The 23761-nt window shown below is 47.7% G+C and overlaps 1 protein-coding gene across 3 annotated transcripts in view; it reads left to right on the forward strand.

Annotated features, from left to right (window-relative positions):
- HDAC11 (histone deacetylase 11) overlaps positions 1-23761 on the forward strand; it is a 70486-nt gene that overhangs the window by 19583 nt on the left and 27142 nt on the right. The window contains exons 1-4 of one of the 3 annotated variants that reach the window (XM_068251868.1): positions 10927-11037; positions 16179-16327; positions 21294-21394; positions 22467-22583. In XM_068251868.1, coding sequence (XP_068107969.1) covers positions 10961-11037; positions 16179-16327; positions 21294-21394; positions 22467-22583 — 444 coding nt within the window. In that variant the 5' untranslated portion in view covers positions 10927-10960. Of the gene's footprint in view, positions 1-10926; positions 11046-16178; positions 16328-21293; positions 21395-22466; positions 22584-23761 lie in introns of those variants that run through there. The other 2 variants (XM_068251869.1, XM_068251870.1) reach the window with 2 other exon arrangements.

Here is a 23761-nt window from a genome sequence, read left to right on the forward strand (position 1 = left end):
TAAACAACTTTTCTCATGGCCTTTACTCATATTGCCCTGCTAATCCCTACATACCATTTAGGCCCAGTGGACACCTCAAAATGCTAGCGGTTTTTGAAGCAGATTTCAGAGCGATTCTAGGCATGTTCCTGAGAGGTTTTCTACACATGCAACTGAAGTGAGAGGGATATGGAGACTGCCATATTTATTTACTTTTAAGCAATACCAGTTGCCTGGCTGTCCTGCTGATCCTCTGCCTCTAATACTTTTAGCCATAGCCCCTGAACAAGCATGCAGCATATCAGGTGTTTCTGACATTATTGTCAGATCTGACAAGATTAGCTGCATGCTTGTTTCTGGTGTGATCCAGACACTATTGTAGCCAAATAGATCAGCAGGACAGCCAGGCAACTGGTATTGTTTAAAAGGAGATAAATATGGCAGCCAACATATAACTCTCACTTCAGTTCCCCTTTAACCTCCCTGGCGGTATGCAGTTTATGAGGCTGCGTCCACGGGAGGGAGTTTTTAAATAAAACATGTTTTAAGCTTCGTAGTTAGCACTAGGCTAGCTACCTGTGGCCCCCAAGTCCCCTGGCACCTATCTGCTCCCCCCGATCGCCGCCGGCAACACTCACCTGTCCATGATCCCGCGACCACAGCTTCCCAATTAGCTTCAGTCGTCGCTATGGCGACGATCGAACATGACATCATGCGCAGTCCCGATCCTTCTCATACGGAAGCCTGGAGCTGATCGGGAGGCTGCGCCATCGCGGGATCCCTGGGGGGTATGTATTGCGGCGGGGATCGGGGGGAGAGCGGAGGCACTTGGGGGGCATAGGTAGCTAGCCTAGTGCTAGCTGAAGACCACTGCACACATTTTATTTTAAAAAATCCTCCCGGGGCCATGCGATCTCCTGCGGCAGGTTTGCCCGACACTGTGTCAGGCATACCGCCTGGGAGGTTAAAGTGTAAAGTCATGACAGATTAATTCAGGTGATTATCATTCATGTGAGATCACGCTTACAAATATCATTCGTAAGCACTCCGAGGGGAGGGGGCTTTGCGTGCGCACGCAGCCGAGCTGTGGGCGGGGGGGGGAATATAAGAAAACGGAGCGGACGACGAGGGAGCCTACGCACCTCATGGGGCAGGAGGAAGCCCCAGGTAAGTATAAATACACCACATCTCAGGTACACTTTAAAACTCTATATTGAAATCACCATAAATGAACTTATGGGGGGTGTGATCAGCACATGGGGGAGGTGCAGCTCACACACCACAACTGCTGCTGACATTAGTGTTGTCCGGAGTGGGGGGGCGTGCTGACGTGATGACGTAGGTGAGGCGCGTCCGATGCTCCGTCCCCATCCTCCCTCGGCAGAAGCTTTGCTCGGCGTCCTACCTCATGAGTGAGGCCCGCCGAGTGGTTTCGAAGCTGAGAGACTGACTCCCTGCGACCCGGAAAACCTGGGGCCTCCCGGAAAGTTTATCCAGCGAAGCGGCTGCGGCATCATTTGTCTACCACAAAGCTGACTCTGGGGAACCCGGTAGAGAGGTGCGACCTGCCCGACATTGGAGGGAACCAGCAGCGAAGCCTGCTCGGTGCGCCCGGTGTGACTGGAAAATACGATTGTAAAAGTCTGCGGACGCAGACACACGGAGGCCAGCTGCGTGGACACGGAGACTACCCAGAGGAGCAGCGCTCTACACTAGAGGCTTAAAGGAGCAACCCACACAGCCGGCCCTATGCGGCCTGAGCAGAGGAGAGCACGCTGAGCTGCAGTTTTGGCCGTAGGCCTGGAGGAAGAGAGGTTGCACAGAGACACACCGGTGACCCTAGCAGGCCGGAGGAGGTGGTGAGTGAGACCCTACACTAGATATCTCCGGATCTGTAAGTAAAAGCTGTCTATATTTAAACAACTATAGAACTGTTGCCGGGATCCTTTGTCTGGAGCCTGAGGGAAGGGCTAATCCCACAGGCCTCTCTCACTATATACTGGACATATAAATCCATATATCTGAAATCACTACCTATAAGTAAATAAAAATGTCGGGACGCAATAGGAAAAAGGAAGAAGCCGACGATAGTTTAAATCAATCCCAGAGATCAGCAAAGGACTTCTTTCCCAAAACCGGGGGGGCTAGCAAGCAAATAGAAAAAACCCAGACAGGAGCGCATTCTAATGACCCCCAGGAGGGAACACAGAAGGGACAAAGAAATCTGGAGGATATCTGGCAATTTCTAAAAATGCTACCCACTAAGCAAGATCTCACTGAACAAACAGAAAAAATAGTAGAAACCACCAAAGCTGAACTAGAGCTATTCCGTGAAGCCTTACACACTATAGATAACAGAGTCACCAAGCTTGAAGCAGCTGTAACTGATCTACAGGCTATGAATATTAAGTTATGGGGGGAGAGAGATAAGCAGAATAGCTACTGTGGATCCCTGAGATACCAAGTTGAAGATCTCCAAAATAGATCTAGGAGGAAAAATATCAGAATCCGAGGTTTACCTGAAACCTGCGGCCAAGAGGAACTTCAACCTGTGGTGACCCAGATGTTTAATAAACTACTGAATAGACCCTCAGAGCAAATAGTGCGGTTCGAGAGATGCCACAGAGCGCTAAGACAGACCCCCAAAACAGGCGAACTACCAAGAGACATTATTTGCCGTATACATCATTTTCATGAAAAGGAAGCAATAATGGAGGCAGCTAGGAGCCAGGGAAACATCCTATGGGAAACACATAGAATCCAGCTCTACCAGGACCTGGCCCCAAGCACTTTACAACAAAGGAAAGCTATTCGCCCCTTGCTGACTGTCTTACAAAAAGAAAATATACAATATAGATGGGGGTTCCCGTTCAGTTTAATTGTTAGGAAAAATCAAAGAACTTTTTTCCTTAGACATCCAGGAGATCTCCCAGATTTTTTTTCATTTCTAGCAATTGAGCCTGTGGAACTTATTGGCTGGGACCCTGACGCTGGGATGTATGAGCCTAGGTCCAGGAGTCATAAATGATGATATATACAAGCGCTTTTTTTTTTTTCTTGTGAAGTGGGGAGGTGGGGGTGGGGGGGATTTGTTGGGGTGGGGGATGGGGGAAGGGAGAGGGGGTGCTTTTTGTCTCTATCGTTATTTTTTCGGTAAATAAGAGCATAATGGTCGATATGACATACATGAGCTTCTAGGCATGCTGCTGGAAATTTGTATAATATTAGACCTTATATTATGTAGCAAAGCACTTAAGCAAAACATTATAGGTAATTAAGAGGGGGGCCTCACGCTGCTCCCCTGAGGATGACCAAGGGCTATAATAATTAATGTACACTAATACAATTGGAGGAAGAGGTAGAAAATCTATAGTAGCGATAAGGGGAGGTGGAAGGGGGATTGGGAAACGTAACCCACATAATATCTAGTAAATAGATTAAAGATTAAACAGTGAGGATATCGCTGCCCAGACGGCCATCCGGGGGGGACATGTGTGGGCCCCCCCCCCCCCCCTTTTTTTTTTTTTTTTTTTTTTTTTTTTCTTTCTGCTTGTTTCTCTGCTCTTGAGATGCTATGGTGGAGAGAGGTCTTAAGGTCTTAAACATAATTGATAACACGCCTGGATAAGGAGCCGAAGTAAGATGTCACCCCAAAGGAAGTGGCTGGGTGGACAGGATTAAAAATTATGAGTAAATACGAGTAAATTGGGGATTAGGTTAAGAGTATATTTGACTACACCATAAGTTGTTAGTAAAGAGAAGAGGGGGGATATTAAATAAAGCTACATCAGATAAACAGTGGAAAGAAACGAAACCATGTAAAAATATGAAAATGGACATCAGTGAGATCCTGTTCCAGGTAGCCACCTTCTCGGGGAAAAACAGATATTGACTCTTGCAAGAAAGTGCACAATGTTGCTAGGAAAGTTAGGTTTTTTTCAATGGTCATAGTGATAAAGATGTATAAGTCACAGATGTTTTGTTATGGGGAGTAAAAGGACACGATGGTAAATTATAAGCACAACTGTATTTAGGGGTGGAAGAAACCTGCTTAGGTTGAGTAGGTTGGAACCGATTGGCGGTGGCGAATGAGACAGGAGCAATAGTCTTCATTAGGAAGAATAAACACATATATACTTAGAGTAAGAGTAAAATGGTGAATAAGTTATGTGCACACTTAAATAAGTCAGTTATCTTTGGGGGAGGAAAAGAAGTTGGTTTCTTGATAAGGTTATAAATAAACATATAGGGGGGTGAAGTAATCTCACGTAATAACAGAAAAAGACACTAGTAGGATCCTGTCTCACATCGCCACTGCCAGGGGGGGGGGGGGGGGGGGGGGGAGGGGGAAGAGAAAGGGAAATTATGATCTGTATAAGAAAGGGCACAATGTAGATTAGGAAATGTATGATTATATAATGATCATATTGTTAAAAGAAGAAAATATTTGATGTGCACATAGTATGGAGGGCCTATATGGGGGTAAGTGGGGAAATTATAGATAACACTATAGTAGATAAGGGGGATCAATAACCATTGTAAAGGCTATATATAATAAGACGATGAGGTGATTCTGACCGCACTTTATACATAGAACAGATATGAAATCTAGGAAACCAACCTATGTTGGATAGATTAGTGTCCTCTTCCTGCTTCTCCCCTTTTTTCCTTTTTTTTTTTTTTTTTTTCTTCTCCCGGTCCCTCACCCCTTCCCTCGCTCTCCCTTTCCCGCCTCCCCCCCCCCCCCCCTTCTTTTTTTTTTTCCCCAATGATGCTGAGGATGGGGGTGGGGACGGGGGGGGACTGGGTCACTGAGGTCATCCGTAGTATTTTGTCCCCTAGGGGTGAGGAACCCCAAAAGGGAATAGGGAAGAGGTCTAACAGACCACCCTATAGAAAGAGAGCACGTAGCTCAGAAGCCCTCTTGAGGAGGGTACAGGTGGAATTGGTCCACCTTAAAGAAGGTACGATGGAATGGTCTGGGTATGAATTGCAAGTGAGCACGGGTGAATGGCATGAATGTGGTGAGAATAGTGGAGGCGAGGGGTGTGGGGGGAGGGGACGAAGGGGAGCTCTTGAAGAAGCATGGAGATCATGGTCAGGCGCCAAAAGATGACCCTCAAATTTATGACCCTGAATGCCCGAGGCCTGAACAAACCAGAGAAACGGTCTTCCCTGTTACTAGAGAGCCACAAACTGGGAGTAGAGGTAATATTTCTGCAGGAAACCCATTTTAAAAACCCTGGACACCCCAAATTGACTAATAGGAGGTATCCCAAGGCTATATATAGTAGCGCTGAAGATGTGAAAAAAAGGGGAGTAGCTATAATAATGGCGAGAGGATTTCACCTAGAAGAGGAAGAAGTTTATAGAGACTCGGAGGGTAGATTCCTACTGATAAAAGGAAAATACGAGACATGTAGACTGACTTTGGGTACATTCTATGCCCCTAACAGTAAACAGCTGGATTTCCTGGAGACTTTTTTGAGAGTGGTGGACGAGTTCTCGGAAGGGAGTCTAATAATTGGGGGAGACCTGAATTTCACTTTGGAACCTGTAATAGATTCATCTTCAGGTAAATCCTTCCTTACATACAAAGGGATTAAAAGAGGGAGGAAATCCTTGCAAGACAGGCAACTTTGTGACATATGGCGTCTCCAGCACCCTGCAATAAAAGATTACACATATTTCTCCCCACCCCACAATATGCATTCACGTATTGATTATATGTTTATTTCACAAAATTTGCTCTCATATCGCCCGGAAACCTCCATTGGCTGCGCCACCTTGTCAGATCATTCCCCTGTTTTTCTAAAAATAGATCTAGTAAAAAGACAGTATGGGCATACACAATGGAGACTAAATCCCTACTTACTGCAGAAAGAGGAAATCAGAGACAGAGTCTCAAAGGGCATAGATATGTACTTTGAGACGAATAGATCTGAAGAAGTCTCCCCTATGATACTATGGGAGGCGCATAAGAGTGTAATCAGAGGCAAGCTAATTCAAGAGGGAAGCCGTTTAAAACGGGAGAATGAGAAGCGTAGAAAAGAACTCATGGCGAATATAGAGAGGCTGGAAAGACAGCATAAAGGGAATAGGACAGAGGATATACTTAGAGAATTAACAGCAGAAAGAGAAAAATATAAAGCCTTAATGTATACACGAGCCAGATATGCCCTCCAGAGATGCCAAAAAACGTTCTATGAGCATGGTAATAAAGGAGGAAGATTATTGGCCAGGGCACTCAAACAGCAGCAACAGGCCAACTATGTACCCTTCATTGTCGATCGAAATTCCAGGAAACATCATAGGAATGAATCAATAGCTAGAGTTTTTAAAGAATTCTATGAGGAACTGTACGGGATAGGGAGAGGGGAAACTGAGGAAAGTAGAGCTAAAAGACGAGGAGAGATACTGGAATACATGCGGGAATCCGGGATGCCTAAGCTAAATGAGGATGATATACGAAAATTGGAACAACCTATTACATTAGAAGAGGTAGAGAAGGCCATAGCCCATTGTAAATTAGGTAAGGCCCCAGGCCCGGATGGGTTTGGCGCAGAGTACTATAAATGTTATAAAAATGCTCTGGCGCCATATCTGGTGGAGGCAGTGAATTCTTTGGCGGAGAGAGGGGACAAACAAACGGATTTCGGCAGGGACTCCTTGCAATCTATGGTCTCGGTCATACAGAAAAAGGGCAAGGACCCAGCACAGTGCACTAGTTATAGACCTATTGCATTGCTGAACGTAGATCTAAAGATATTTGCTCATATTCTGGCAGCGCGACTAGCACCCAGGCTACCAGCTCTGATCCATCCAGATCAGGCTGGGTTCGTCCTGAGAAGAGAGACTAGAGATAACGTTATGAGAGCAGTGATGCTTATGCAAGCAGCTGAAGTGTCTGGGTCCCCTGTCTTGTGCCTATCGACAGATGCCGAGAAGGCATTTGACAGGGTGGACTGGGAATTTATAGAGGTTACCCTCAGGCATGTGGGATTGGGAGAAAACATGCTGCGCAGAGTTTTGGCACTATACACTTCCCCCTCGGCAAGAATTAGGGTTAATGGGGTACCCTCAGAACCTATACAGATCTTTAATGGAACTCGGCAGGGATGTCCCCTCTCTCCGCTGATATTCGCGCTAACATTAGAACCCTTTCTGAGAAAGGTCAGAGCAAACTCAGATATAAAAGGCATGGAAGTGGGCGGAGATATGCACAAGGTCGCCGCTTATGCAGACGACCTTTTATTTTTTCTTACAGGAATAGGAGTGTCCCTGCCATGTTTGATGGCTGAGTTTAAACGATATGGACATTTATCTAAGTTTAAGATCAACTGGCCTAAATGCCAAGCTATGGGGGTAGCCATGGAACAAGAAGAGGTGGAACATCTAAGAGGAAATTTCCCATTCAGTTGGATGACCTCCACGTTAAAATATTTAGGAATAAATATCTCCCCGAATATTCAGAAACTATACCATAGCAATTATAAAGCAGTAGCACAAGAAATAAAAAAGGACTTAAATTACTGGAATAGACCAGAATTCTCATGGTTCGGACGAATCAACATCATAAAAATGAATGTCATGCCGAGATTGTTGCATGTGTTCCAGTCTCTCCCGATAAGAGTACCTAAAGCCTTTTTTGATACATTGAGGAAAGATTTTCTGAGATTCATTTGGCACTCTAGGCCACCACGCATCAATTATAGGCTTATGACACAGCCTAAAGAGAATGGGGGAATGGCGGTCCCTAACCCACAAATATATCATGCAGCAGCAGCCCTAAAGAGGATAATAGATTGGCACAGAAATAGAGAAGATAAAATATGGGTGAGATTGGAACAAAATTTCATACAGACACCCTTAACAGGGATCCCATGGTTAAAGAGGAAAACCTCAATTGCACATCCCGCAGGATGTTTCCTTAGATGCTCCCTGGAATTGCTATCCCTATACTCCCGTAGAACTCAATTAATTAATCGGCCCTCGCCTCTCCTTCCGATACTAGACAATCCCGATTTTAGCCCGGGGCGTAATAAGAAGGCATGCATGCAGTGGGGAGACCCCGAACAAATTAGAGCTTTTAGATTGGTTAAGGAAGGAGACTGGGTATCAATTTCAGAGCTCAAGGAAATATTACAGAAACCTAGACTGGAAGAATGGTCTTTGATTCAAATCAGATCATTCTTAAGGTCCCAAGGTACAAAAGTGGAATTCTCTAGAGATTTGAGGCCCTTTGAAAAAATGTGTGTGGGAGTGGGACAAAATAGAGGCTCCATCTCAGAAATTTATAATCTCTTGAACACGGAATCTGATCTGAAAAACGGAAATGGAGAGAGAAGTGGCAAAGAGACCTACAAAAAGAATATACAGATACCGAATGGAAGAGGATATTATATTTCGCTCATAAAAGCTCGATGTCCATAAGAATCCAGGAGTCAGGAGTCAAGATGGTAAGTAGGTGGTATCATACGCCAGATAGGTTAAATAAGATCTTTAGAGAAGCGGATGCAGGGTGTTGGAGATGCCGGACAAAAAGGGGAACTTTATTTCATATATTCTGGGAGTGCCAGGAAATCCAGCCGTTTTGGGCAGAGGTTAAAAAATATCTAGGAAAAATAACTGGGTTAGCTCCTCCAGAGGACCCGGACTTTTATCTCCTGCATGTAAACCCCTTCAGTGTTAAAAAATACAGGAATTCAATAGCGAAACATCTAATAAACGCAGCAAGAATACTTATAGCTAGACACTGGAAATCAGTGCATACCCCATCAGTAGGGGAATGGCTGAGGGAGGTGACACATATCTCTCAGATGGAGAAATTGGTTCAGGAAAATAGGGTAGGAGAACAATTAACAGAAAAGAGCTGGGAAAAATGGAATTTATTTGTGGACACGGAGGAATATGCATCTCTGATGAGCAGGGAGTGAGAGAAAGAGAAGAGGGGCATTCACTAGGGGAAAAGAAAGAAAAGAGAAAAGTTAAGAGGAAAGCGCTCTGGCTCTCCGTGGCTCCGGGGGCTCCCCCCCCTCCCCCTCCCGGTTAAATTGTTAGATGACTGAATGAATGGCATAGCTGTGGGTGGAAATGAAGGACTATCAGACCATGGGTGGATGGTAGAAAGCATGATTGAACATATAGTGATGGGAATGGAGGTGAATTAACAGTATAATATGGTGATATAAGGTTTACACCAGCTTGTTAATATGATGTCCACTAGGAGTATCCACTTTAAGCAGAAATGGCCCCCTTGAAAAGGGACCAGAACGATGTAGCTGGTGGATACCAGGATATATGATATGTATTGATATGTATTATTGATGGTTTTTGTAAAAAAAAATTTTGGTATAAATAAAGATTCTAAAAAAAAAAATAAAAAAAAAAATAGTGTTGTCCGGATCATGAACGATTCGGATCTTTGATCCGAATCTATATTGTGAGTCGAATCATCCGAATCATCAAAATGAGTGATTCGGATCGAAAAAGGGGCGGGGCCAGGAGCGACACGCCCCCTCTCAGCGGGCAGCGGGGTCCTGGAAGCAGAGCTGAGATGGATCGCTCTGTTGGATGGGAGGCAGCCTTGCAGGGAGACAGGTAGATGAGAGAGGGGACATGGGTGCCACTGCCAGATATGTGTAGAGCACACATACTGGCTGCAATGTGCTGCTCATTATAGGCTGTCTGTTCCTAGTTGTGCACAGTGATCACATTGGAAGCTTTTGGCTCAGCTCAGTAACTTTGCAGGCACTGTGATTGCAGGGCAATATGATCCTCCTGCACTTGGCACTAATCAGCTGCACTTCACTTCTGGGAATGCTTTGGGGAATGCTTTCTTTGGCCCAGTGCACACCGAGCGGTTTTTGGAGCGATCCGCTGGCCGCATCCGCCTCTAAAAACGCTTGTCTAATGTATTGCAATGGGATGGTGCACACCGGCGGTTTGCGGTTTTTGCCAAGCCGCAAACGCGCCTCCTGCTGCGCGTTTGCGGTTTTCGGAAGCGTTTCGTCCTCAATGTAAAGTATAGGAAAAACGCAAACCGCTCTGAAAAACGCTAGTTCAGAGCGGTTTGCCAGGCATTTTTGTTACAGTAGCTTTTCAGTAGCTTTTACTGTAACAATATGTGTAATCTGCTACACAAAAACGCACGCAAAACCGCTAGGTATGTTTAGAAAACCTCTCTAAACATACCTAGAATCGCTCTGAAATCAGCTCCCAAAACCGCTAGCGTATTGCGGATCTGCTAGCGGTTTTGGTGTGCACTGGGCCTTTCACTGTGCGACACAGATGGACATATAGGTGAAATACATGTAAAGCATAATTGCAGCATGTGGGTATTGTGTGCAAGTAAACATTTCTGCTCTCTGCTCGTCCCTCCTCCCTTCTCTGTCCACTCCCTGCCCTCTGTCCATCTTCTCCCCTTCTCTGTGTGTCCGCCCCCCTCCCCTTCTCTGTCCACTCCCTGCCCTCTGTCCATCTTCTCCCCTTCTCTGTGTGTCCACCCCCCTCCCCTTCTCCTGTCCTGCTAGTCATTTCACCCCCGAATGCTTCCCTAGTAAAATGATCCGAGATTCGGATCAAAGATCCGGATCTTTTCAATGATCCGATTCGAATCATCCGGATCATTGAAAAGATCCGAACTTCCCATCTCTAGCTGCCATAATAATAATAAGACGCCGCGTGTCTCTATGGAACAGAATACAGGGCTAATAAGTCTCGCGCCGCTTCCTGCTGCTGTTACATTGTTGCCACCAGCAGCTATTTCTACCTGCAGCCTCCAGACTCCGCCCATTCCCCGCCCACATCCCCGGTAACCCCGCCCCGTGATAACCTTAGTTGGTGGCACAGTGCAGGGAGGAGGCGGGGCCGGGCTCAGCGCAGGGAGGAGGCGTGCCAGGTGCATTGGCGTGATTCTCACACAGCGGGCAGGTCTCTGTAGCACCTGGGCACCTGCAGGGCGGCCTCCCGTGACGTCACGATGACGCGGCACGAGGACCTCCTTCCCCTTGACGTCATCTGTCATTCCAGCTTCCTGAGAGGTGACCCCGTGCGGAAGTCAGTATGTGAGTAAGCAGAGAGGGCTGCTGTGTAGTATGGAGGGGGAGGGGCTCACACTCAGCCAGGGGGAGAGATCAGAGGGTTATCCTGCTGCTGCCCAGCAATGTGTATCACTGATGCCTCAGAGGGCTGCCTGGAGCATTGTAGCCCCTCACACTCCAGCGAGTCCTGCTTCACCAAGAGCTTGCTGGGTATACTGTACCAATAATGGCTGCAGGAGATTCTCACTGCGACCACAGGATCCCTGCTGCTGGCCAGTTCCCAGGATCCCTGCTGCTGGTCAGTGTGTGGAGATCACAGGATCCCTGCTGCTGGCCAGATCACAGGATCCCTGCTGCTGGTCAGTGTGTGGAGATCGCAGGATCCCTGCTGCTGGTCAGTGTGTGGAGATCGCAGGATCCCTGCTGCTGGTCAGTGTGTGGAGATCGCAGGATCCCTGCTGCTGATCAGTGTGGGGAGATCACAGGATCCCTGCTGCTGGTCAGTGTGGGGAGATCACAGGATCCCTGCTGCTGCCCAGCAATGTGTATCACTGATGCCTCAGAGGGCTGCCTGGAGCATGGTAGCCCCTCACACTCCAGCGAATCCTGCTTCACCAAGAGCTTGCTGGGTATACTGTACCAGTAATGGCTGCAGGAGACTCTCACTGCGACCACAGGATCCCTGCTGCTGGCTAGATCACAGGATCCCTGCTGCTGGCCAGATCACAGGATCCCTGCTGCTGGCCAGATCACAGGATCCCTGCTGCTGGTCAGTGTGTGGAGATCACAGGATCCCTGCTGCTGGTCAGTGTGTGGAGATCACAGGATCCCTGCTGCTGGTCAGTGTGGGGAGATCACAGGATCCCTGCTGCTGGTCAGTGTGGGGAGATCACAGGATCCCTGCTGCTGGTCAGTGTGTGGAGATCACAGGATCCCTGCTGCTGGTCAGTGTTCACAGGATCCCTGCTGCTGGTCAGTGTGGGGAGATCACAGGATCCCTGCTGCTGGTCAGTGTGTGGAGATCACGGGATCCCTGCTGCTGGTCAGTGTCTGGAGATCACAGGATCCCTGCTGCTGGTCAGTGTGGGGAGATCACAGGATCCCTGCTGCAGTTCAGTGTGTGGAGATCACAGGATCCCTGCTGCTGGTCAGTGTGTGGAGATCACAGGATCCCTGCTGCTGGTCTGTGGGGGGAGATCACCGGATCCCTGCTGCTGGTCAGTGTGTGGAGATCACAGGATCCCTGCTGCTGGTCAGTGTGTGGAGATCACAGGATCCCTGCTGCTGGTCAGTGTGTGGAGATCACAGGATCCCTGCTGCTGGCCAGATCGCAGGATCCCTGCTGCTGGCCAGATCGCAGGATCCCTGCTGCTGGCCAGATCGCAGGATCCCTGCTGCTGGCCAGATCGCAGGATCCCTGCTGCTGGCCAGATCGCAGGATCCCTGCTGCTGGCCAGATCGCAGGATCCCTGCTGCTGGTCAGATCGCAGGATCCCTGCTGCTGGACAGATCGCAGGATCCCTGCTGCTGGACAGATCGCAGGATCCCTGCTGCTGGCTAGATCGCAGGATCCCTGCTGCTGGCCAGATCGCAGGATCCCTGCTGCTGGCCAGATCGCAGGATCCCTGCTGCTGGCCAGATCGCAGGATCCCTGCTGCTGGCCAGATCGCAGGATCCCTGCTGCTGGCCAGATCACAGGATCCCTGCTGCTGGCCAGATCACAGGATCCCTGCTGCTGGCCAGATCGCAGGATCCCTGCTGCTGGCCAGATCACAGGATCCCTGCTGCTGGCCAGATCACAGGATCCCTGCTGCTGGCCAGATCACAGGATCCCTGCTGCTGGCCAGATCACAGGATCCCTGCTGCTGGTCAGTGTGTGGAGATCACAGGATCCCTGCTGCTGGTCAGTGTGGGGAGATCACAGGATCCCTGCTGCTGGTCAGTGTGGGGAGATCACAGGATCCCTGCTGCTGGTCAGTGTGGGGAGATCACAGGATCCCTGCTGCTGGTCAGTGTGGGGAGATCACAGGATCCCTGCTGCTGGTCAGTGTGGGGAGATCACAGGATCCCTGCTGCTGGTCAGTGTGGGGAGATCACAGGATCCCTGCTGCTGGTCAGTGTGGGGAGATCACAGGATCCCTGCTGCTGGTCAGTGTGGGGAGATCACAGGATCCCTGCTGCTGGTCAGTGTGTGGAGATCACAGGATCCTTGCTGCTGGTCTGTGTGTGGAGATCACAGGATCCCTGCTGCTGGTCAGTGTGTGGAGATCACAGGATCCCTGCTGCTGGTCAGTGTGTGGAGATCACAGGATCCCTGCTGCTGGTCAGTGTGTGGAGATCACAGGATCCCTGCTGCTGGCCAGTGTGTGGAGATCACAGGATCCCTGCTGCTGGTCAGTGTGGGGAGATCACAGGATCCCTGCTGCTGGTCTGTGTGTGGAGATCACAGGATCCCTGCTGCTGGTCAGTGTGTGGAGATCACAGGATCCCTGCTGCTGGTCAGTGTGTGGAGATCACAGGATCCCTGCTGCTGGTCAGTGTGTGGAGATCACAGGATCCCTGCTGCTGGTCAGTGTGTGGAGATCACAGGATCCCTGCTGCTGGTCAGTGTGGGGAGATCACAGGATCCCTGCTGCTGGTCAGTGTGTGGAGATCACAGGATTCCTGCTGCTGGTCAGTGTGGGGAGATCACAGGATCCCTGCTGCTGGTCAGTGTGTGGAGATCACAGGATCCCTGCTGCTGGTCAGTGTGTGGAGATCACAGGATCCCTGCTGCTGGTCAGTGTGGGGAGATCACAGGATCCCTGCTGCTGGTCAGTGTGTGGAGATCACAGGATCCCTGCTGCTGGTCAGTGTGTGGAGATCACAGGATCCCTGCTGCTGGTCAGTGTGGGGAGATCACAGGATCCCTGCTGCTGGTCAGTGTGGGGAGATCACAGGATCCCTGCTGCTGGTCAGTGTGTGGAGATCACAGGATCCCTGCTGCAGTTCAGTGTGGGGAGATCACAGGATCCCTGCTGCTGGTCAGTGTGTGGAGATCACAGGATCTGGTGCTAGATGGTTTAGTAGACCTGGTGATGATGCTATGTTATAGACCAGTGTTATCAGGACCTTTATGATTGCCTGTCCTGGCTAAGTACCCCTTGATGCATTTATTTGTATTCAGAATACTCCTTAAAGCGGACCCAAATCAAACATTTTTTTAATTTAACATATGTAGTTGCACCACTCTGACACATACAAAGATAAAAAAACACTCCTTCAAGCCTATGAGCATTTCAGTGCATGCTTTTCACCCTTCTCTTTCCATAACTAGGGTTATACAGGTGGCAGCCATTAGCAATTCCTCCATTGCTGGACACCTCCTTCTCCACCAGTCTGCCGGATTCTGTCCCGGCAATATGAAAGGAAGGGACGGGTTTCCTCCAATAAATGTAAAATATTTTATATTTGTCATCATGCAGCTGAAAAAAGGCTGCTATTTATGAGTATAATTTAGAATATAGATTTCATTTCTGAAATGTTGTATTTTTAATTTGGGTCCACTTTAACTGTGTATAAGAAACAATGCTTGATGCTTTTGTTTAGAGACTCTGTAAGAGAAATAACAACTCCTCCCCCCCTCCTGTGGGAGGTACTTACCTCAGGAAGGAGAAGCCTCTGAATCCTAATGAGGCTTCCCTCGTCCTTCTAGGCCTCAGAGATCCAGGACTGGCTTCCCCAAAACCACGAAACGCGTTACATTGCTCTGGAGTATGGAAATAAATTAAGCTTCGAAACAATCAACAGCATCCTGTGTGTAACTTGGGGAGGTCAGTCCACCACTAACCCCCCCTCCCCACCCAGCAACCTTTTAAGGCTGGTTTCACAGTGGGACGTTACAGGCGCGCGTTAGAGCAGCCTGTAACGCAGCCCACCGCACAGTAATGAAAAATCAATGGGGCTGTTCACAGTGCCCACGTTGCGTTACATTGTAACGCTGCGTCACAAGACAACGTACTGCATGCAGTACTTTATACGCGGCTGAGCCGCGTTAGACTGCTTGCACATGCTCAGTAATGTTGGGGAGGAGCGGAGAGCGGCCAGGCACATGGCTAATTAATATGCACTGCACGTTGTGACGTGCAGTGTTTACTTCCTGGAGCGGCCGCTCTGTGCGGCGATTAGCCGGCGGGACCACGTGATGCGGAGAGCTCCGCTCACGTGGTCTCCGCAGTGACTCTGCAAGAGCAGGCGCACCAAGAGCTGCTTGTAACACGGCTCTTGGTAGCGTCCTGCTCCAACACCACCAGGCGTTGCGTTAGGGGGACGTTATGCGACCTTAACGCCCCCTCTAACGCAACGTCCTGGTGTGAAACCAGCCTAAAAGTTTTATCTCATTTTGTACTTCTGGCGCCTCTGTACAATTACCGTGTCCAGCCTGGTGGAGGGGATTTGGCTCCCTATTTTTCCGACCTACAGAGAGCGACTTCTTAATTCTGAGTGAGGACAGGTCTAATCTCCCCACCGTCCATATATAGTGGTTGCCTGGATGGTACCCCAGCGTTGTGAGTATAACAATATACTTACCCTTTCATTCCCACATTTCCAGTACAGGCTACACTATATTGGGCTCTCGGTCTCCTTTTATCCCCCAAAACCACATCAGTTCATGCTGTCAGCTCTGGCACAGGTGTAGTACCGCCTGCAATATTTACCGTCCCGGCTCCAGCACAGGCGCAGGAGCGGCTCTCTGATCGGGCTCAGGCACAAGCAGCCCAATCTAGTCCGCTCTACTGCGCCTGCATAGGATGGAGGGTGGGTACATATTTACCTCTGCGCTGTTCTGGGGCTGCCAGTGCTGGATCGCTGAGGAGGACGGGGGAAGCCTCATCAGGATGCAGAGCCTCCCCCTCCTAAGGTAAGTGCCTCCCGGGGTTATCCTTTTCTGTAAAGGATACCCGAGGCAAACTTATGCCCACTGCTCTCCTCTGTTCACCTCCGTCTGATAATAGATTATCCATGACAGTTCGAGTCCTCTCTGAGACTAACCATATTTCCCCCCCAGGGGTGTGTAGCATGTGTTCAGAGCCCGGGTATAGACAGTATGAATGCTGTGTGAGTGTGTATGGCTTATCTCTTATGCTTATATTCTCTTTGCCCCGCCTCCTCCTCTAGGCCGCATCCCACACATCTGTATGACGACCTCCCCACAGCTTGCTGGCCAATCGTCTATTCCGCTGGCTACAACATCACATTTATGGGCATGGAGAAACTTCATCCATTTGACTCGGGGAAATGGGGAAAAGTTATCAACTTCCTCAGAGGTAATTTTGTTTTAGCTTTTTAATGACATGATTTAAAAGCCTCCTGAAGTGAGAGGGATATGGATGTTTCCTGTTAAACAATGCCAGTTGCCTGGCAGTCCTGCTGATCTCTTTGGATGCAGTAGTGGCTGAATCACACACCTGAAACAAACGTGCAGCTAATCCAGTCACCTGATCTGCTGCATGCTTGTTCAGGGGCTATGGCTAAATGTATTAGAGGCAGAGGATTAGCAGGACAGCCAGGCAATCTGCATTGTTTAAAAGGAAATAAATATGGCAGCCTCCATATCACTCTCAACCTGTCATTTACCTTCATTCTTTTAAAAAGCATGAAAAAGTAATAGAGGCCTGCTTAATAAATAAATTAAACTTGCATACAAGCCAGAATTATGTCCATCTCAGTCATTGACCTCTCTAAAAATAAATGTAAAGTTGGCCATACACTGGCCCGATTTGCAGCCCTTTCGACAGCAGATTCGATCACTGGGATCGAATCTGCTGCCAATCGTTCGTGCTAAACGCACACGCCGATCCGATTTCCTCCCGAAATCGGATCGGTCCGTCGATCGCGCCGTGCGGAAAAATACCGTCGATCGCTCGCGGGTAGGGAGCGCGTCGCTAGCGGCGGCCGATCTGATACAAGTATACATTACCTGACGCTGGCTCCCGGGCATCTTCTCCGCGCTGCACCGCTCTGTTCCTGCTCCATCCCAGCGTACATTAACTTCCTGTGTCACTACAGTGACCAGGAAGTTCAAATAGAGGGCGCTTTATTTGAACTTCCTGGTTACAGAGTTACACAGTGTACGCTGGGATGCGGTGCAGCGCGGAGAAGAGGACCCGGAGCCAGCTTCAGGTAATGTATACGGAGGGGGGGGGGACAGGCGGCAGTGGCGGCTCCACAGATTGTGATCGGTTTCAGGCTGAAATTGATTCACAATCTGTTTGCAGTAAAGGCAGCCATACGATCCCTCTCTGATCAGAGAGGGATCTATCTGTTGGTCGATCTAATGGCAAATCGACCAGTGTATAGTTACCTTTAGGGCTCTTTCACACTAGAGGCTGCGGTAGAAAAGGCTGAAACTCATCCTTTTGCTTAACGCCAATACATAGCGTTTTCAAGGCATTCTACAGCTCATATGAAAACGTCCTTTTTTTTTTTTCCTATAAAAATAAGTGAACAAGTCAGCTGTAAAACGCTTTGAAAACGCTTTGAAAACGCTGAAGTTGGCGTTTTCCATTGACTATCATTGAAACGCCAACAGCCAACTTCGGCTGTAAACAGCCCTGAAAAAGCTCCGGGGAGCTTCAAAACGCAACGCCCAAAAAAGCTGCTTTAGGTGTGAAAGGTAAAATGAAAGTCTATGGACTTTTATTTTACCTTGGAAAACGCCAACTATGGTCTTGGCTGTAAAACGCCGAAACTAGCCTCTGGTGTGAAAGGGCCCTCAGAGTTAAAGAAACACTTCACACACTACTAAAATTTACCAGTAGAGGGCGCCCATACACCACAGAACTCTCCTGTTGAATGCTATGTGGTGAAGTCAGCTGCTGTGTATTGTATGGCCAAACCTGTAGCCTTATATTAGATACTCGCCAATAACATTTTCTGGCAGATCAACCGGTCGAACTGATAATTTCCAACATGTCCGCTCAACTCCTGATTGATAACAGGATCAATTATCCGATCACTATTGTACAAAGTGATCTCGTTATCGATCGGGAGCTGACTGGACATGATGGAAATCGTTTCGACCCATCGATCTGTCGGTAAAATGAAATGTGTGTGCTCAGCAGGGCTGTGGAGTCGGAGTCGTGGAGTCGGGCAATTTTGAGTGCCTGGAGTCGGAGTCGGGAAAAAATGCACCGACTCCGACTCCGACTCCTAATGAATTTGTAACTGTAATTAAAATAGAAAATATGATAAAATGTTCTATTTCTCAGATAATAGTCATTAAAAATAATGTATATATACAGTAATAGCTGTGCTTAGTCCACAAAAATGAAATAAACCAATCAAAATTAGTTACTTGTGCTGCTTCAATAAAGCAGTCCCCATATTTTTAAGGTCAGATATACATATCTGATTGTGACTGTATATATGATGTGTACACAGGAATCTCTTATATATACTAAATAACATCTATGCTGTAAGAATAAAGCCTGATGTGTAGCTGTGTCACTAATAGAGATGGTCAATGAGATGGAAATAATTCTGCACTGATGCTGATTTATGCAAATGTATGCACTCCCTTTGCTGATGAAATCAAATAATTTGATATTTTGTTAAAATTTGGTTTGGTGACTACAAATTAAAGGGTACCTGAGACGGATGAAAAGTAAAGTTTTATACATACCTGGGGCTTCCTCCAGCCCCCTTCAGGCTAATCAGTCCCTCGCTGTCCTCCACCACCCGGATCTTCTGCTATGAGTCCTAGTAATTCAGCCAGTCAGCGCTGTCTGGCCGCATGCCGCTCCCACAGCCAGGAACATTCTGCACCTGCGCAATAGTGCTGCACAGGTGTAGTATGCTCCTGGCGGCGGAGTGTGTGCATGCGCACTACGCCCGACTGGCTCAAGTACCTGGACTCATAGCAGAAGATCCAGGTGGCGGAGGAGGACAGTGATGGACTGATTAGCCTGAAGGGGGCTGGAGGAAGCCCCAGGTATGTATAAAACTTTAATTTCATCTGTCTCAGGTTTACTTTGTTACACAGTAGTACTATTCTCTACATATGCACTCCCCACAGAGCTGCAGGGAATCCACTGAGAATGCTGTGCACATTGAACACAGAGGTGTTGTCTGTCACCCATAAACCTTGTTCAGATTGTGCATGAATAATGTGTAATAGAGGAAGAATCTCCTCATTCCCTTGCAGAGTACCTGCACATCATTCTTACATGTACCCACAGTTACATTGCCTAGGGCCTGATAGATGTTCTTACCAAGGACTAGTTTTAGTCTAAAGGGAATAAATATAGTAGTCTACATATCCTTCTCACTTCAGTTGTCTTGTAAAATTCCTAAGCGTTGGCAGTTAAGAGACGAATTTCATGTTACATACTTTTAATCAACAAAATTGTAATATGCAAATTAGAGGAGGAGGAGTCGGAGTCGGTGGAATCCTAAACTGAGGAGTCTGAGTCGGAGTCGGTGGATTTTTGGACCGACTCCACAGCCCTGGTGCTCAGCATTATAATTGGTTCACAGGGACAGCGCCCTGCTATCCGTGAAGCAATAGTCTCCAAGATGCTGCATACAGCGCCTGGGAAAACTCAATCGACCGCGGCAATTGAACAAACAATGATGAACGCTGGGAGATTAACGCTCCCATTTATCTCAATCACTATGCAGTGGGTGCCTAGCTTTAAGGGGAGCCAAGCACCACTTTTGTCCTACAGTTTCTCATGGTTTCTATTATCTGTAGGAGCTGCCATGTCCCCCCCCCCCTCCCCTTCTAGTTACCCTTATTTATCCAGGGGAACGTGTGAAGATAGCATCTGTGACTTCTCTAAACTCTGTGAAGCAGTGTCCTATCTCCCCACCCCCCCTGCTGGGGAAAGCTTTTGCTTGTTCTCTGCTAATGTTTGCAATAAAACAATTACAGCGGTCCTTATCTGCCTGAAATGTATGCAGTGGACAGGCCCCATTACACAAAAGTAGGGTAATAAAACCCTCTGCTAAACTTTTAAATGTAAAAAGAGCCACATTGTTAGCATGCATTTGTAATGTGCTGTTGATGTGCCCTGGGTACTAAAAATGGTGCTCGGATCCCTTTAAACAAACAGGGACAATCAGCAGCTGCAACCATCTGTTTGAACCAAACATTGTTTTTTAAGGGGGGACATTTAATTGTTATTTTTCCCTGGATAGGTAAATGGACTAATAGAGATCAGTGGTGTGTGGGTGACATCTAGTGGTTATTTTTATGCATGCATTGTTTATGTCGGCTCCTAAGTATTGCGGCAACAAATGGTATACACGATCACTCATGAACATAGGACCTTCGGTGTGCCAGTACCTGATGTCACGGTACCAAGTGACTAAATGGCATCTAATGCCCAAAGAGGCGGGCACCCCCGATAGTAAAAATATCATTAAAATGAAGTTAGCAAAACTTGGCCCCGCCTCCTGTGTAACAGCATCTGTGTTCTGAGGATAAACTTGTGCCCTTTAATAGTGATGGTCAGTGAGATGGAAACCGTTCATACAGGATTATGCAAGTCTTCAATGCAACTTTCTGCAGCTTGAAAATGAACCAATCGAAACCTGCTAAGGTGGAATTTGATTGGCCCATTTTAAAATCTGCATAATCCTGTATGAACTGAAAATGATCTAATTTCCGACTCTACTCTTCACCCTCATACTAGTATGGTTCATTCGATGCCCCAGCCTTGTATGTGTGTAGTCTGTCACCTCTTGTACTGCTCTGCTAATCTATATTATCATGAGCAATACAACAGCCTTGAACTGTACATGTCAGCGTCTGTGTGCTAACAAAGATATGTCAATATACATTTCATATGTTCTTCAGATTTAGTTCCCAATCCAGTGGTCCTTAGTGGAATTCACCTCGAAAGTGATCCTGAGGTGAGAGTGATATGGAGGCTGCCATATTTATTTCCTTGTTGCCTGGCAGTCCTGCTGATCTATTTGGCTGCAGTAGCATCAGAATCACACCAGAAAACAAGCATGCAGCCAATCCAGTCACACTTCAGTCACCTGATCTGCTGCATGCTTGTTCAGGGTCTATGGCTGAAAGTATTAGAGGGAGAGGATCAGCAGGGCTGCCAGGCAACTGGTATTGCTTAACAGGAAATAAATATGGCAGCCTCCATATCCCTCTCACCTTGGCTTCACTTTAACATTAGCATGTCTCTCATACCTCCTACCACTAGAGGTCAGGGTTATTTATATCACTTCATTCTCTGTTCAGCCAATCAGGGATATTTCCTCATTTTACAGAGGAGAAGCTGATTACAGATGACACCATCGTTACTGCTAAGGAGGCCACGGAGGAGGACTTGCTGGTCGTACACACCAGGCGCTACCTGAATAAATTAAAGGTATCATTATTAGAGGACTGTAAGGGTTTCTGACATGCAGTATAATACACAGTTATCATTACCGCAGGACAGTGTTGTAATATACTTTATATGTGTTTGCTTTTCTTTCTTGAGGACAAGGGATGGTCAATTAGATGTAAAAAAATATAAATGTATTCAAATTTATGCATCTTGAAGACGGACCAATCAAATACAGCAGCTTAATGACCGTCCCTAATACAGGGTTTTTGTAAGTAATTATAGTGTAGTGTCTGTACATTTGCTATTAAAGCGTATCTGTGGATTCATCTAAACAAACAGGCAATACTTCTGTATAGAATGTAAAATATACATGTGCTGGAATCTGGAATCCAGCAGTAAAGGAGCCACCGGCAGCTTCCCACCAGGGCATACTGATAATAGGTTTGTGAGTTTATAATACATTTTCATGGTTGCGAGACTGCATGGCCACCAAGAGGTGTGTACTGGACGTCAGTAGTGATAGGCAAGGTTGCGTTAAATGCTGATAAATACCGCGTGGTTTCCCAGCTGTATAGCGGAGGCATGACCTCTACTGATGGACTAGTATTAAAGAGGGTCTCCGGGGAAATCATTTTTAGAATAACTGTTCTTACCAAGGATTGGACTTTCTTTAAATGGCAGTCATAGCCCCTCCCATGTCATATAACCCCTCCTATGCCACATAACCCCTCCCATGTTATATAACCCCTCCCATGTCATATAACCCCTCCTATGCCACATAACCCCTCCCATGTTATATAACCCCTCCTATGCCACATAATGCCATATAACCCCTCCTATGCCACATAACCCCTCCCATGTCATATAACCCCTCCTATGTCACATAACCCCTCCCATTTTCATATAACCCCTCCTATGCCACATAACCCCTCATTTGCTGGGGTTTCTGCTGCAATTTATTTGTAAAACAATGTCATGAGTATAATTGGAAGGCAAAATAAATAAACATAGCAATCTCACTCGAGGTACACTAACTTTAATTATATTATTTTTACTTTATTGTTTCGCATGCTCTAATAATAACCATGTACATGTTGTCCTCTCCCTCTAGTGGTCATTTGTGGTGGCTACAATAACGGAGATCCCGCCCCTTGTGGTACTCCCCAACTTCCTGGTTCAGAGGAGAGTATTGAGGCCACTGAGGACCCAGACAGGCGGCACCATCATGGTATGTCACCCACGGACGGGAATTATGAAGGAAGCGGACTGACACTGGTATAAAATATAAGGGATACGCCAGATAGCCTTGCTTGTCAATTAGCTTCTATGTGAGGTGGAAGTTTAAATTATTAACCCTTCCAGTAACTTGGAAGCCAATAATGATTTTGTTCCTATTGTGTTTATGCTGTGTTTAATTCCTGAGACCATATGTGAAATTTGAGTTTTATACCACTTCAAAGAGAACCTGTACTGAAAAAAGGCCCCTGGGGGGTACTTACCTTGGGAGGGGGAAGCCTCCGGATCCGATTGAGGCCCCCCCTATCCTCCTCAGTCCCATGGTGGTCTCTCTAGGCCCCTCTGAAGCCACAGTCAACAAATTGTCAGGGTGTGGCGCAGGCGCGTTTACCTTCCCCAGCGCAGGCGCAGTAGCAGCTCTCAGCTCGAGATCAGGCGGAACTAGCCGATCTCAGTCGGGTCCGCTTTACTACGCCGGCGCTGAAGCCTGGGGAAGGTAAATATTTACATGGCCGCCGTTCGGAGCGGCCTAATGAGACCACCGTGGGATGGAGGAGGACAGGGGAAGCCTCTATCGGATCCAGAAGCTCCCCTCCCCCCCCCCCCCCCCCCCTCCCCAGGGGGCCCTTTTTTCAGTACAGGTTCTCTTTAAAGAGAATGGGAACCACATTTTTTAAAAAAAGAAGCAAATACTTACCTAAGGAGAGGGAAGGCTCTGGGTCGTATAGAGCCTTCCGTCTCCTCTCTCTGTGCTCTCTATCCTGTGCTGGCTCCCCCCCCCCCCGTTTCTGTCCCCCCACGACAGGGTATTTGGAAGTCTTCGGGAGCCGTGTCCTCCCCGTAGACGTGCAGCTCCATACTGCACAGGCGTGAGCGTGCTAGAGAGTGTGCTTGCGCAGGCGCAGTACAGGGCCGCCCTTCTTCAGGAGCACTCGGCCTCCTGAAGACTTCTGAAGCCTCCTTCAGATAAAGCAGTATTTCACTAATTTAGTCAAATACTGCTACCGGGCGAGCCAGCACTGGAACGAGGGGACCAGGAGAGGAGCCGGAAGGCTCTATAGGACACAGAGCCTTCCCTATCCTTGGGTAAGTATCTGTCTCATTTTTTTTAAATGCGGTTCCCATTCACTTTAAGGGCAGTGTAGAAATGGACAGCATGAGCCCAGCAGT

The sequence above is a fragment of the Hyperolius riggenbachi genome, chromosome 9, assembly GCF_040937935.1.
Source record: "Hyperolius riggenbachi isolate aHypRig1 chromosome 9, aHypRig1.pri, whole genome shotgun sequence".
NCBI lineage: Eukaryota > Metazoa > Chordata > Amphibia > Anura > Hyperoliidae > Hyperolius > Hyperolius riggenbachi.